Source organism: Actinia tenebrosa, unplaced genomic scaffold (assembly GCF_029948245.1).
Source record: "Actinia tenebrosa isolate PJP-AT-01 unplaced genomic scaffold, QUT_ActTen_1.0 PGA_scaffold1__47_contigs__length_23844297, whole genome shotgun sequence".
In the NCBI taxonomy this organism is placed as follows: domain Eukaryota; kingdom Metazoa; phylum Cnidaria; class Anthozoa; order Actiniaria; family Actiniidae; genus Actinia; species Actinia tenebrosa.
Window position 1 is genome coordinate 3,123,833 of NW_028292578.1, and position 15,281 is coordinate 3,139,113.

Genomic DNA, 15,281 nt, shown 5'->3' on the forward strand with positions numbered 1-15,281 from the left:
ATCCCTGCTTCAAGACCCTCTTAACAAGTTACAGAGGACTTGATTTCCGGCTTGATATTTTTCTCTTTAAAAATAACTATATAAGGTGTCAGTTTTACGAAAACATTTTCCCAATCCTTCAAAGTTGCAGGATTTTAACCAGTTCTCTTCTGTTGTGCATGCAATTCCTGCTTTTCCAAGGAAAAGAATGAAATGCTTTAGAACCGGTTACTCTCTGGTTTCATTATTTTTACTTGTTGCTAACGATAAATCATTTTTCTTTCCAGTGGTTGTAGTTTTAGGATATATTTATCTAAAGAAGAAACGAGGTCCTCCAATCTCGAAGCCAGAAATCGCCATCCACGAGGAACACTATGACACTCAACCGACTGTTTTCGACAATCCTGTTTTTGATCAGGAAGAAGAGAAAGACAAGCAAAAAGGAATAGAATTGTGTGAAAGTCCATTATACAAATCATTCGATGAAATTCAGGAGGAAGAATCTTTATCCCGAAGTAATCCTTTGTATTTAGCTTTGACAAGCTCCAGCGATGCATAGAGTCTTTTTTACAGTATTCTACCTATATAGGGACGTGGGAGCGTGATTTTTATTGGGGAATGGGATGGGGGGAATAAGTTATATAGAGCAATTGTCAGGCTGCAGCCTTGTCAAATGTATAGCTTTTTTTATAATTTGTAAAGGGGTGCATTTTTTGACTACATTTTTGGTTTGATACTTATATGCTAGCGAAAAAGCTTCATAATTTTAAGCATTTTAAATAGTCAACTAGTTTAAGCTGCGTCGGTACTTTATGAAGCAACAGGACGTGATCTGGAAAGAAATATCTCAAGAAAAGTTGAATATTCCGAAAGAAATGTTGCACGTTTCAACCCCCTTATGAGTTTTACGGTCGTTTCGGACGCAACTCTGTTTTACAATAGAGTGGAGTTTCGGTGGCTATGGTGTGTATCATATGACGACATATCATAATGACGACATATTATAATGATGACATACTATAATGATGACGTACTATAATGATGAAGTATTATAATGATGACGTACTATAATGATGACATATCATAATGATGACGTACTATAATGATAACGTATTATAATGGTGACGCATTATGATGACGTATTATAATGATGGTGTAATAGGTGTATTATAATGATGAACGAATAAACCCTTGAGTAGACATAAATACTTTGTGAGCTTATTTCGTCACTCATTTTCCTTTAACAAGAAGCAAACGTTGCTGGCGACCAAATTTTCGAGGGGTACCACACGAAGTAATCTTTCCAGCAACAAGCAAAACTTTTAAATTAAGAATGCTTATCGATAGAGGCTTTGCACCATCACATGATGGCAGGCATGACAGGAGGCACAATAATGTCTTTTTCGCCTGTGTTAATCATATTAAACCGATGGCATCATGGCTGTAATCACGTGATGGTGCGTGCAAAGCCTCTATTTTGGTCAGCGATACACCTAAAGTCGCTTTAATAGGCCTTTCCGGAATCGAGGGGCTGGGGCCGAGTGAAAATATTCTAGTTTTGTGGCCCGTGGATGCGCACGCAACCTTGAGAAAACGGTCTAATCCGGAAAGGCTATTGTTGAGAGGCGACACACATCATTCGTGGTTCCCAAGTCAGTGAAGTATTCTGACGAACATATGCTCAACGTACCCAAACCTTTAATGAGTTTATTTATTCACATTTCTTAATAAAATAACTGACTTTGTTTTAACCCCAAAATAAGTGGACGTCACATGCAGGCGTCAGTAAATATAAAATAGTTAAATATAAAAATCTAAATTTAAATTAATCGTATGGTCTAAAATGTTGCTGGTTATACATAAAATGCTGCAGCAAAAAGCATTCATCGTTTTCAATTTGATCATAAATCATTATCGATAAAATTTGTTCTGATGTACATCTATTTTTAAAAAGTTGTCGCTATGTTTCCCGCTCATACCAAAACCACTCTACGGCATGTCGTACCGTGTACGTGCTGTAAGTCAGTACTGTATGTTTCCCACTCATACCAAAACCACTCTACGGCATGTCGTACCGTGTACGTACTGTAAGTCAGTACCGCGTATGTTTCCCACTCATACGAACACCACTCTACGGTATTTCGTGCCGTGTACTTGTTGCAAGTCGGTGCCGTATGTTTCCAACTCATACCAAAACCATTCTACGGCATGTCGTGCTGTGTACATGCTGTAAGTCAGTACCGTATGTTTCCAAATCATACCAAAACCATTCTACGGCATTTCGTTCAGTGTACTTGCTGTAAGCCATTACCGTACCTCTTTCCGTCTTAATACTGAATAACCCAATACTTTTTACAGATTTATTTTCCGCACTTTTGCAAAAAAAAAAAAAAAAAAAAAAAGAAAAGCCCATCTATTTAAAGATTCCAAGCACGCATCATTCTACCTGAAGTTAGCTCCAGTGTGTTTTCTACTAGGTTTGATATTTGGTCGCTTTTTGTTTTGAATCATCGATGAAATTTTCAAGTCTCAGACCATCTTCCCCATTTTCTGTCCTACACTTACTAGTCTACTATATTTTCACTTTGGAGGGTACAGTGTAACCTATAACATACCTATTTACCTTGGACGTAATGTCTTCCCATTCCGCAACACGTATAATACCCTAGATTATCATTTCTTTGTTTAACGGTTGCACATGAGAAGACACATGAATATAGATACAACTTTTAAACAAAGTATCTTATTCTTAAATAATGAATATGTTGTGAAACGGGAAAACATTATGCTCGAGGTAAAGAGGTCTAATCCTATAGAGAAGACAGTGCTCTTCTAACATATCCATAGCAGTGTTATTAGAGTGATTGTACTTGGCCGTGAAAAAAAAAAAAAAAAAAGCATAATACATAGTAGTAGGCACTAATTAAATGGTTTTTTTTTCAATTATCGTTACTCACTAATATATGCATCAAGTGTTGCGCGCTACTGCTCTAAGCGCACGTTCAAGGGGTCAAAAAATGAGTTGTAACAGTTTTAATGGTATTTTTCTTATCAAGCACAATTTTCATTGAATATTCAAGAGCAAGTAGCGTTAAACTAATTCCAAATCAAATAAACCAAAATATAGCAATTTTTACAACCCATGATTGCGGTTTTTGACGGCCCTTGAGCATGCGCTTAGAGCAGTAGCGCGGAACTCTTGATGCATGTATTACACCGTATACAACTTTTTCAGCTTTTCATGGTCCAAGTAAATTCACTCGACTTTAATTTTTGGGGTAAGGTACAGTGTATATGATGCTATGGCTCGGTATCTTTAAATTCTAATAAAATAATTATCGTGATATTTCGTAGAGATAGATCTACATGCTAGCCTCCTTTGCAGACGTTCTTAGTGTCTGTCACGCAACGTTGCGTGACACGAAGAACGTCTATCTAGGAAGCTATCTACATGCCTACCTAGCTGACTTTCAGAGAATCCAATATCTCTAAAGCGTGGCTAATCTCTCCTTCAGGGATCTAGAATACAAACCAGGAGCAGAGATGTTAAATTCTACACTTGGTTACTTTGATCCTTGCCCTTTAAATCATTGTGAGGTAATTTACTTTAACAGATTGTACGAGCATTGTGTGTTAAGATTAATCTTTTAGGAGTAGTCTAGATAATTATGGTGGTGATGAAGAGATGACGGTGATGGTGAAGGCGATGATGTTTATTAAGGCTGTGATGGTGATGATGGTGTTGATAAAGTGACGGTGGTGTTGATGGTGATGGTGTTGATGATGACAATGGCGATGGTGGTGATAATGAAGATGAAAGTGGTGGTGATGGTGATGATGATGCTGCTGCTGGTAGTGATGACAACGGTCTTAAAGATGGTGGTGGTGATGATGAGATAGTGATGATGGTGATAATGTTGATGATGGTGGTGATAATAATAAAAATGATGGTGATGATGATGATAATAATGTTAATAGTGAAGACGATGATTATTTTGTTAGCCACAGCAGACCGACCACGTGTCCAGCCTCACGGTTACGCTCTGGTTACATACCATTTGATGGTCAAATAAGAAAGTGCAGATGTAATAAGTGCTAATATCAGCATCAGCTATTGGCTCTGATACTTGTGCAACAATCCCACACTCCTCTAAAAGGATGACAATTATATCTTATTAAACTAGAAAATAAATAAGCTGTGATTGGATGATATGAAGTGGCGTGCAAGTGCTATCTTTAGACTAAACGATTTCGACACCACAGTAATTTGAGAGGAAAGATAGTAAGAAACATTTTGAAAACCTTTAACTTTATCGATACCCTAGCTGTAACAACGTCTGGGCTGATCAAAGTCAAGGTATGGCCAACTCACAGAACGAATTGGAATTAGCATGTCACGTTTTGCGGAGGGATTGAAAACATCTAACAAGGAAGGAAGGACATCATTAACAACACAACAAAATACCACAAACAACAAAAAATAAATAGCATGCAAACAACAACAACAACAAACAAATGATGTACAAACAAACAAACAGACAAACAGACAGACAGACAAACAGAAAAATGTATTTAGTTTTTGATTTTCATCTCAGGAAACTTCTCTCTGGAACTACAGTCACCCTAACTTTGTGTAAACTAGCTTTTAGTGGTGTCAAGCACATGAAACAGAAGTGCTACTCTCTTGGAATAAATTGTAAACTTGCAGTACCACAACAACCATCTAACCACAGCATGCAATACATAAAGGGGGACCTACCAGGGTATGTCCCAGTGCATATGTACTGATATAATATGCAGTCATTTGAGCATCAGCTAGGGGCTCGGCTACTTGTGCAGCAACACCACTCTCATCTGCAGACAGGCCATGCAATGGTTACAAAACCCACAAAACATTTCTTAATTCAACCTTTATTGCTCAGTCGAAGAAGACAAGTTATAGACCTCTTAGCTTCAACTATTTCAGACCACGAAGCATTCTCTAAAGCATCATTTTTTTGTTTAATGGTTGTACATGAGAAGACACCTGAATATTGATACATCTCAAACAAGTCTTATTCTCAAGAGAATGAAACAAGGTTTGAAATGGGAAAACATTACGTCCAAGGTAAAGAGGTCTATTGCTGGTGGAGAGACTTTATTCTTATAATGATCAAGCAATAAAAACTGGAAAACCCAGAGAAATACCCTCAAATGAGGGGATAGACCCAACAAACTCTACTCAAATATGATGCAGGCTGAGAACTGCTGTGATCAACCCTGAGCACAAAAAGTTAGACACAAGATCATAATTACTACACCAGCCTTGTGTATAAAAGCTTATGACTTGAGACAAAAGTGCATGTGGTAGTCTGATATTTTTTCTTTCGAAACACCTTCCAACTAGTAAAACATCCACATAAGATGCAACTTGCTACCCTAGACAACATTACATCAATTGACACTTTACACCTTAAAAAAAAAATTCTAATTTAAACAGAGAAATAACTCACCGAATCCTAGAGGGGAGTCTCCAATTCTTAACATTCTCCAGCACTCGTCGCTGTTACTTGTGTGAAGCGAACCACTTGGAAACCTATAAGGAAAATCAAAAAGGTGGTTGTACATAGTTGGAAATGGTTTGTAGTGTAATAAAAACAGTTTGTTGCAGTTGTACTGACAAAGCAAGTTGCACTCGGCAATGTTACTTGCAACTTGCCTTGCTATCTTGTTGCATTGATAATAAAGAAACAATGTATTGTACTGTACAGGCAGGATATATTACACTAGGGAATGATTCATGCAACTTCTGACACATAATTGACTATGATGGACTCAAGAGAATGACATGATTTGAAATGAGAAACATTACCCCCAGCTTTAAAGGTGTCTATTCTGAAATAACAAAATTCAATCAGAAGATATCAACACAATGTACCTTGAAAGTGATTCATTGTCCAAGACAAGGGTGATGTCACCTTCGACAATTGACAAATGAAAAAATATTTCATAGCCCTCTGCTAGCTTGGGTTTGGAGCTACAGTACAAACAACAGATATTTGTATTAGCGGAAAATCAGTAGACCTACATGTAATTCGTCTTGGTACAATATTCACTCATTTAAGATTGAGATCGCTGGTCATTGCCTAACATTTTTTTGTTTAAATTATTGTGCAGGAGAAGACACATGAATATGGATACAATGCAAACAAGGAATATTATTTTCAAGGGAATGACACATGCTGTGAGATGGATGAATATTGCAACGCTTGAGATGAATTAGGTCTATTGTGAATTTGTCACTTTTAGCAAATCCCTTGATCTTATCAAGAGTCAGACTAGCCTCTAGAGGCATTTCCACTCTTGTGAATAAATTTAACTCATGACCATGACAGGCCTGCGGCTAGGGGTTGTTTGATGGTTCGAACAAACCCCTTCTCTCCACCTTTGTAGGAGTATGAAATAATGTTTAGCACTATCTTAGGTTTTAAACAAATGGCATAACTAAGATTGGTAGAAAAACGAACCTCCCCATTCAAGTTTCTAGAGACTGGCCTGCATTAAGGACTTCAAAAAGCTAGAGAGCTTCTAGCAATGATAATAAACCAAATAAACTACAGAATATGGTCATTTGAAACATTTGATCCATTTTGGCATAATGTTTGATTATCAGATGACCTTTTTACCTTTATAGCCCCCCAGCCTCACCCCTCCCCCCTCCCCCCTGCAGTCCCTGATAAAGTTATATCCCATTTCAGAACACATTTCATTTGTTTGTGCAACCATTAAACAAAGAAATGATACTGGGAATATGGTCTTAAATTTGGAAATATCATGCTTTAACTAAAGTAGTTTTCTTAGATCATATACACCTATTTCGAAAATTGTTGTCGCACCAAGAGCCTCAAGTAACAAGCCAAGGCTCCAGAGAATGTTAGTACTTTTAATTATAATTGATTTATTCATGGTCAATGCAAGTGGCTATAGCTCTCCACTAATTATCATCTCAGGCAGCCTTGCTTGGAGCAATTTGTTAAGTCAATAAATGAAAATGCACCATGAATAAACTAATAACAGCTAATAGTACTGGCATTCTCTGTGATCTTGGCTTGTTGCTTGAGGCTTTTGGTGGGACAACGATTTCTGAAATAGGTGTATATTTAAAGGGTTGTATAAACTATGTTAATTCAGAGTTCACTAACCTTGAGTAAAACATGAAGTCAAGGATAATCGGCATCAGTGTTTGGACCATTTGCATGTCAACACTGCTGATGTGAAAACGATTGTGCAGGCAGGTTAAGGGATGTTTTATTGGACGATGATCTGTGGGAAAAACAGGAATATGTGACTCATGCCTAAAGTCAAAAGTGGAATTACAAAATGCTTTCACTTATCGTTTTGGTTTATAAGGATATGATGTATCTACTCTATTTACTTGTTTGTTTGTTTATTGGTTTGTTTTCTGGGTTGTTTGTTTGTTTATTTGTTCGAACTGTAAAATAGAGTATTACTGTAGCTTTTTTGCATGTTTGTTTGCTTGTTTGTTTACTGTTTTGTTACTCCCTTAGTTTGTTTTGCTATACATATGGGCCACCTTTCCCATCTTCTGCTTTGTATGAAACTTACCTGAAATATCATTTTTCTTCAACATGCCTTCCATTCTGTCACCTATTGAAACCTCTATACTTTCTAAGCCAGAAGGTGTTTCCATAAAAATTTTAAAATTACAAGACAAACATTTGATTGCCGTTTGTAAGTCAAAGTCCTTCACCTGTTAACAACAAACAAACCATGAATAAAATAAATAGCTCAAGCTTGAATTGCAATATAGCATGCTAGGTTTTGTGTGGGAAGGAAAACTAAAAAACCTTGAGATAAACCCTTGATTTGAGGGAGAGACCCAACAAACCCTACTTGCATGTGATACTCATGAGTCTAGGAATCAAACATGATAGGCAAGTGTACTTGCTACCACTATGCTACCCTTGAAGTTTGAAAGAACAATGTAAAAAGTAATGAGAAAAAATATACTTACAAGAACATAGTCAGACTGATATGTAGATATTATTAACACAGATATGTTGTTGTCTGCCAGTGGAGATATAACTGTTTTAACTATTTTGCTGATGCCTGTTAATTTGTGTGATCCTAGTGCACCTGCAGATACAGTCAGCACCCTCCAAATTGGATCAGCAACATCTATGCTCTCTCCTTTTGGTAGTTCTGTTGGGGGTGAAAAAAAGATAGTTATTACTAATGAACACAAATACTCCTATCTTGAGTTTTCTATATTGCTCAGTGTTAGATAGTGTGTAATATATTCTTTTGTATTAGTAACAGGCTATGATGATGAGGTAAAGGAATGTATACACAACAAACTTGTAGCACTTAATTGATTTAGAAATCCAATAGCTTTGCATTTAGTGCTGAATGTTTTCTACACAATTCAATCAAGGTTATATTAACACTGAAGAAATAGAAAATGTGCAAATCTGCTGTGTGCAGTTATAAAGCAAGCAGAGATTGGCAGAACACAAGACATCAAAGTGTTAGGAGAAACACAATGCATATCAAAGTGCTTCTCAATAATTCTTGAGTTATCTGCTCTTCCCCATGACTTCACAAAGCACACCAAGCAAGTTCTTTATTTCTTTTATAAAATAAAAAATTAGAGTAACCATTATTTTGGATATAATACCAATGACAAAGCAGAAAAAGTGTGCATGTGTTGTGCATTCTCATATTGCACATCATGTTCCAACCACATGCACTCATAACAGGTATTTCATGCTAATGAGATTACAGCAACAGGGGTAGTTAATAATGTGTTTACGTAAGATAAAAAATGAAAATTATTCAGAAGAATTACAAACCTGAATACAGATTATCCTCCACAATAACTGTATAGCCACCTTTTGTTTCTGTAAAACTAAAGAACTTTGGACTGAAAAGAACATAAATATATACTGTAAGCTTAAAATTCAAAAAAATTTTTTTTTCCAATTTAAAGCCACGATCGACTGTAATTTGTTCCTATCTCTCGATAACTCAAATTAAGTCATCCAACCTTTTTTTATGTGTAATTCCCTTTAGGGTTTGAGTTATCAGGATTCTACTGTAGGCTAAAGCTCCGCAATCAAATAAGCTTATGTATAGTAAGTAAATGCATTTCAGGTTAGAACAACCACCATTGATTGTTTTTGTGTTGTTGTTGTTGAATTTTTGTATATCAAAATTCTCCGCAAATCATATTTCAGATATACAAATACAGTGTATAACAGGTATATGGAAGCAACAGTTATTAAATCGTGAGGTTTTGAGTCACGAAAGATTCGATTTACCAGACATTTGTTCATAGCAACCGAAGCAGATAATTTTATATTATCACGTGAAGCTTAAACTCTATCCAGAATCCACTAAAATATCGTTCAATGTGAAGAATTTAAAATAAGGGCTTGGAATTTATAAACATAGATTGAGAGTTGAGCCCAGATGTATTTAAGTTACTGGATAATTTTAAAAAATGAACTTATTTCTAAGCTTACCAAGAATGTGGTAGAAGAGCTATCTTGATAAGAGCGTGAGTGTAGCTTCCAATGGCGTCTTTTTTGATGTTTGTAACCCGCAGCTTAAGTTCAAGAATATGAAGCTCTAATTTGTGATCTAATCCTCCATTCAACATACTCATGACAATCTCGTGAGCTTTTAATATCTTGGATAGCTAGTTCTACTTGAGTCCACAGCAGCGCGTGTAGCTGATTATAGCCTGGGTTGTTTAACAAATATACAACTGGAGCTTTCTTTGAAGCCAATCTCCACAACACTGATAAAAAGAGTGGTCACTTGGTTTAAACGCACTGAAATATATATGAAGTAAGGATCATTCGTCACGGTGGCTGTATAAATAAGTATAATCTTACATAATTATAAGAGCTGCGTTCTTCTCTTCTTCAATCTGAACCCGCTGTCCGCATCTTATCAACACACCACAGGAATCCCAAGACTTATACTACGGCAAGCTATATTTCTCTGAAATTATGTCTACAAAATTAAAAGCGAAAAAAGAAAGAAAGAAAGAAATATAAAACCTGACCTGCCTCTTTTTATTTTTATTGAAAATTTCATTTTATTAGGAGAATTACAGAAACACAGCTTGGGCTACCTGTGCCTTTAGTCACCAGACCTCTAGCTCTCAGTATTTTGTAAACTCAGCAAAATCTCATAAAAACACGAGATTTTTCATTCAAGAGGTTTTCTTGGTAATTTAACCGATATTTGTGCTTTACTTTGCTAAAAAATGTCAATATTTACCCCTACAAATCAAGTTAAGCTAACAAACGTGGCCGTAGTTCGGCTGAAGAAGTGTGGCAAGCGTTTTGAGATCGCTTGCTACAAGAACAAGGTCATGTCTTGGAGAAATAAAGTGTGAGTAAGCTTGCTTTAAATAATATCAAATACTAGGACGACAATCCACACATTCTGTGCGCTTTTTTTAATAGAAGAATTTGTCAAGAGGGTTAGAGATACACATGAAAAGAAGCAAAAGCTTAAAAACATGTGGGGCAAGTGGATAGTATGCACCTACTGTATTCTTGAGGTGCGTGGTACGTCTTAGCCGCCATGTTGGTGGACTATACAAAGCATTCCACATTATGCTTCTCTTTTTTAAATATACCAAGATGGCGGCTGTTTCATTATTATCCGTGTCATATAGAACAGTCTATACGCCGTGTGTGGGACCTGAAAGAACCATGCGCACCTGCAACAAATAATCATCTCCCTAACCCTTTGGTCTGCTATATCTCTCCACCACCTCAATCAATGCTACATGCCCCCTTTGAAAAAATCCTGGATCCGCCCCTGAATTAATTTTTATTTTTATTGACATTTTACAGAGAAAAAGATATTGATGAAGTTTTACAGACACACACCGTTTTTACTAATGTTTCAAAGGGTCAAGTTGCAAAGAAAGAAGATCTTGTTAAGGCTTTTGGGACAGAAGACCAAACAGAAATATGCACAAAGGTATACAATAGCTGTTGTACAGTAATTAGCTTTTACCACACCATTGAAAGTACAACAAATCAACCATTCAGAATGTAGGAAAATTTGTATATTATATAGGTTATCATTGGTCTAAGCATCTGATATGGCTAAGCTTCTGAACCTTTATGTTGTCCCCAGAACAATTTCCTCTCAGGACTCAATTCAAGGGATCTATTACATTTGACTTACATTGCATTTCACATTACTTTACCACGGTGGGGCTGGGAAGTTTGTTCGGAAGTTTCCAAGTTGGCAACGAACTTCGGAACTTCAAGTGAACAAAGTTCAGTGAACCGTGAACTGTTTACATCTATATTTCAAAATTTTGATGAAATTGTATCTTAAAAAACCTCAAATGTTTCAAAACTCATTTCAAAACAGGTCAATAAGATAAATACCATGTATTGTGATAAAATCCAACTTGGAAATTAAGTTTGAAAAGCATTTCCGACGAGTTACTGAATTCAATATGTTATGAATTTCAAAGAGCACGCTGGAATTTCATTTTAAAGTTCCGAAGTTCGTTGCCAACTTGGGAACTTCCGAACAAACTTCTCAACCCCCCGCGGTAAAGTAATGTGAAATGCAATGTAATTTGTTCCTTTTTTCTTAATCATGTCCAAGATTTTGGCCAAAGGAGAGTTGCAAGTTTCTGAGAAGGAAAGAAGTCAACAGCTAGAGTCAGCGTTCAGAGATATTGCAACAATAGTCGCTGATAAGTGTGTTAACCCTGAATCCAAAAGGCCTTATCCAGTTGGTGTAATAGAACGTGCAATGAAAGATATCCATTATTCTGTCATCCCAACACGCAGCACAAAACAACAGGTATGTTTTATAGCAATTAGAGAAAGCTTTTTCTTTTTTGCCCTGAGTTTACAATGCTTTTCAGTAGCAGCCATGGAATTGTCCCCAGGGCCTGTTTGTATGAAGGATGAATAGCACTATCCAATGGTTAATTAACAAATTTACGATGGTTGAGCGTGGTATGTCCTCTTATTTACCACGATATGACGTCAAAAGTTGGTCAAAATGTTATGGACTCACGAGGCGTAAGCCGAGTGGGTCCATAACTAATTTTGACCAACGTTTGGCATCATATCGTGGTAAGTAAGAGGACATACCACGCTCAACCATCGTAAATTTGTTTTTTACTACAAAACTCACAAAACTCTAGGAAATAGACTGCACGAAATCTTGCATGACGCCATTTGTTGGTATGGCCTCTTATTTACGACGTTTTTTAACCAATCAGCGCGCGAGAAAATTTACAATTGTGGTAAAAATCCTTATATCCAGTGGATAAGTTGATGCTGTTAACCAATACATTTATCCTCTGGATAAGATTTATCTGTCGGATAGCCCTATTCACCCTTCTACAACCAGGCCCAGGTTTGGAAAGTAGGTCATCAGTCAAAAGGCATTTCCATGACATATACCCTTGAAGACTTAAGGCTTTCCAATGATGTCATGTTAACACTTTGATCGGTGTCCAATGAGACCCTATATTGTCTTGATGGTAAAAAATGTAATGTCATAATAAGGGTTTTAAATCAATCAAATTTTTGGGTATCAATATTATTATAACTGAATGAATCTTATAAATCTCACACTTAGTCTTCAGTGAACGGCAAAGGGTGCCCTCCATGTTCAATCATCCATCTACATTTCTATTTTGCCTTTTCATGGGCTGATGGCTATGTTAGATGGGAGAAAAGTAGAATCCCTTTACTGTGGGGAATTCGATTCTTTCTTGTGTAAAAAAAATTGTATGATTGTTCCTACTATCCAATCTATGTGTAGTTTATTGATGATTCCCAATCTGCTTCTAAAATTGCTATGGATGATAACAAACTATACAATCTGACTTACATCATATTCTTATTTTGCATAATATTAGGCCCTGGAAGTGATACGACAGCTCAAAGAAACCATGCAAATAGAAAGAGCTCAAATGAGATTAAGACTTGTTCTACCCGCAAAAGATGCCAAAAAGGTCCAAGAAAAACTGAAATCATTGTTGAGTTCCATCGAGTCAGAGGAATGGGATACTGATTTGGAGATGGTAAGGATAGTGGGTAGTAGCAAAAAGGGGGAGGTTAAAGCCACGCCCTGCTTGCCCCCCCTGTCCATCTGTCTCTGTGGTCTTTGTGATGTTTAAAGATGTAATGTAATGGCATATCATTTCTCTTAATGGGACCGGTTGATAGTGCTATTCAATGGATAAATCCTTATCCAGTGGGTAAGTCGATGCTGTTATACAATAAATATATCTACTGGATAAGATTTATCCATCGAATAGTGCTATCCACACTTCATACAACTGCGTCCTGACAGTTATAAATCTGATGTTTTTAACACTGCCTTAAGGTAAGAGTTAAGGGAGTGGCAGGCTCTAAGGGAAGCACAGGTGGTGTGTGCTTGCTAATGCACTGCTTCATCAATGCGAGCTCAATTCCTGGGCTTGTTGTTGTATGTGAGTAGAGTTACTGTTGGTTCTCTTGTTGGTAACCCTCCATTCCAGGACTCCAATACCACTGCAATTTACTGATTTTGTCCACAAAAAGTACATCATATCAATTGCTGACATTGCATACACATATAGAATATACAAACTGCATACACATGAAAATAAATAGGTGAAGATAAGCATGCTAATAAACACAACAACCCTAGAAAAAATAAGAGTACCACGAAGGAAGTCGAAGCCCCAACCTTCCGATTATCTAGACGGATGCTCTACCACTGAGCTACTGGACTTGTATGACTGCTCTGAGAGTTGTGTACACTGAAATCCATCAGTGATAAACCATATACTGAATAGTATGCATAATAGTATACATATACATAATACATATAGAATAGTTATCATAGTCTTTACTTTAGTTGTATTGTAGGTAGCATGAGTGGTTGTGCTCCTAATGAGTGGTCCTCTTACTAATGTTAAGTATACGCTTTGGGTTGGTACTTTGAACCCGTGCGTGTGCAACATGTGAGTACTAGAGTTTGATTGACTAGTTTTTCTCCAGGTTCTCTGGTTTTCCTCTCCCCGTAAAAAATTATAAATGTAAGTTGAATGGTAGTCATGTGTGAGTGAAAGTGGGCCAAATTGAAGACCAGTATATACATATATACTGAATTTGTAACCCAGTATAAAAAAGTGATTTTTTGATATTGTATTTCTTCGTTAGGTTTGTCTCGTGGACCCCGGGTGTTACCGTGAAATTGACGAGATTCTCCGAGTAGAAACAAGGGGACGAGGTGCTGTAGAAATGTTGAGTTTAAAAGATGTTGAAGCAGAGGATAAACAAATCGAATAAATTTGCATTTGAAACATGGTTAGGTGGGTTTATTTTTGAAGGACATGTGACGTCATGGCCGCCATGTTGGTTCTAAAAAAGACTTGGTCAAGCTTGGTTTTCCAAGTTTTTTTCTTTCTATTTCTTGCACTTCTACTGGAAATGGATACATGCTTCTTATACGTGTATTTTTTCCACCCTTTTTTTTCATGGAGAGGATGCGAGTTTTTGATAACATTGTCTGCATGACAGCATCAACCAACATGGTGGTCGTGTCATTTTTCCTTTTTTTTCTCATGGAGAGAATGCAAGACACCTACATTGATAACAATGTCCGAAAAAATTACCTATCAGACAAAACCGAGGAAATAGCAAAATTATAAGAACTAAACATTTCTTATTAGTCTATACCTACTAATAGCCAATCACAAATTCCGCGTTCTGATTGGCTGATCATAGACCGCCAGTAGCGAAAAGTGCTGGTTAATTTTGACTACCAAAACAATGGCGGTAAACTCACTCGAGTCGTGCAAGGTGCTAATGAATGCGCTTCCTTGGTTCTTTGAACCACTATCATAAAGAGCTCCGGTTTTCTTCTCTCAAATTAAAAAAAAAAACGTTTTCTCACCTCTGGTGTCTTGATTTCCATTCGTGGACACGGCATTACATCCTTGGTTCTTTTACCCGCTATCATAAAGAGCTCAGGTTTTCTTCTGTCTCAAATTTAAAAGCCCCGTTTTCTCCGCCTCTGCAGTCTTGGTTTCCAATCGTCGACGCGGCATTACATAAGGTTTGGTTTTTGTTTCCGATTTCTCTGTTTCATCCCTCCGCAAAACTCATCAAGCTAAATTTCTATCAGTCGATCTGGGAGTTAATGCCGTGCCCTGACTTTGATCAGCTTAGAGTTTGTTGCAGTGCTAAATAGAGGGGATGCCGTTTTGATTTGACAATGATGGTAATTATGTTGATGATGACAATAGC

At 36.9% G+C, this 15,281-nt stretch overlaps 3 protein-coding genes across 5 annotated transcripts in view; 2 read left to right on the forward strand and 1 right to left on the reverse strand.

The window, feature by feature from the left end:
- Positions 1-1,357, forward strand: part of LOC116294724 (uncharacterized) — a 21,435-nt gene extending 20,078 nt beyond the window's left edge. The window contains exon 18 of the mRNA XM_031702372.2: positions 267-1,357. Within this exon, the coding sequence (XP_031558232.2) occupies positions 267-538 (272 nt within the window). The 3' untranslated portion in view covers positions 539-1,357. The remainder of the gene's footprint in view (positions 1-266) is intronic.
- LOC116294746 (cytosolic arginine sensor for mTORC1 subunit 2) overlaps positions 1-9,925 on the reverse strand; it is a 10,436-nt gene extending 511 nt beyond the window's left edge. The window contains exons 1-10 of one of the 3 annotated variants that reach the window (XM_031702398.2): positions 9,879-9,925; positions 9,504-9,781; positions 8,832-8,902; positions 7,994-8,181; positions 7,585-7,729; positions 7,161-7,281; positions 5,897-5,995; positions 5,472-5,554; positions 4,739-4,833; positions 1,660-3,498 (exon numbers count right to left, since the gene is read on the reverse strand). In XM_031702398.2, coding sequence (XP_031558258.1) covers positions 3,439-3,498; positions 4,739-4,833; positions 5,472-5,554; positions 5,897-5,995; positions 7,161-7,281; positions 7,585-7,729; positions 7,994-8,181; positions 8,832-8,902; positions 9,504-9,646 — 1,005 coding nt within the window. In that variant the 5' untranslated portion in view covers positions 9,647-9,781; positions 9,879-9,925 and the 3' untranslated portion in view covers positions 1,660-3,438. The other 2 variants (XM_031702400.2, XM_031702399.2) reach the window with 2 other exon arrangements.
- Positions 9,926-10,162: 237 nt separating this feature from the next.
- LOC116294751 (ribosome maturation protein SBDS) lies at positions 10,163-14,339 on the forward strand. Its single transcript, XM_031702406.2, has 5 exons — positions 10,163-10,383; positions 10,854-10,983; positions 11,629-11,829; positions 12,902-13,066; positions 14,193-14,339. Exons 1-5 carry the CDS (start codon positions 10,256-10,258, stop codon positions 14,319-14,321), a joined length of 753 nt encoding a protein of 250 aa, XP_031558266.1. The 5' UTR covers positions 10,163-10,255; the 3' UTR covers positions 14,322-14,339.
- Positions 14,340-15,281: the final 942 nt, after the last annotated feature.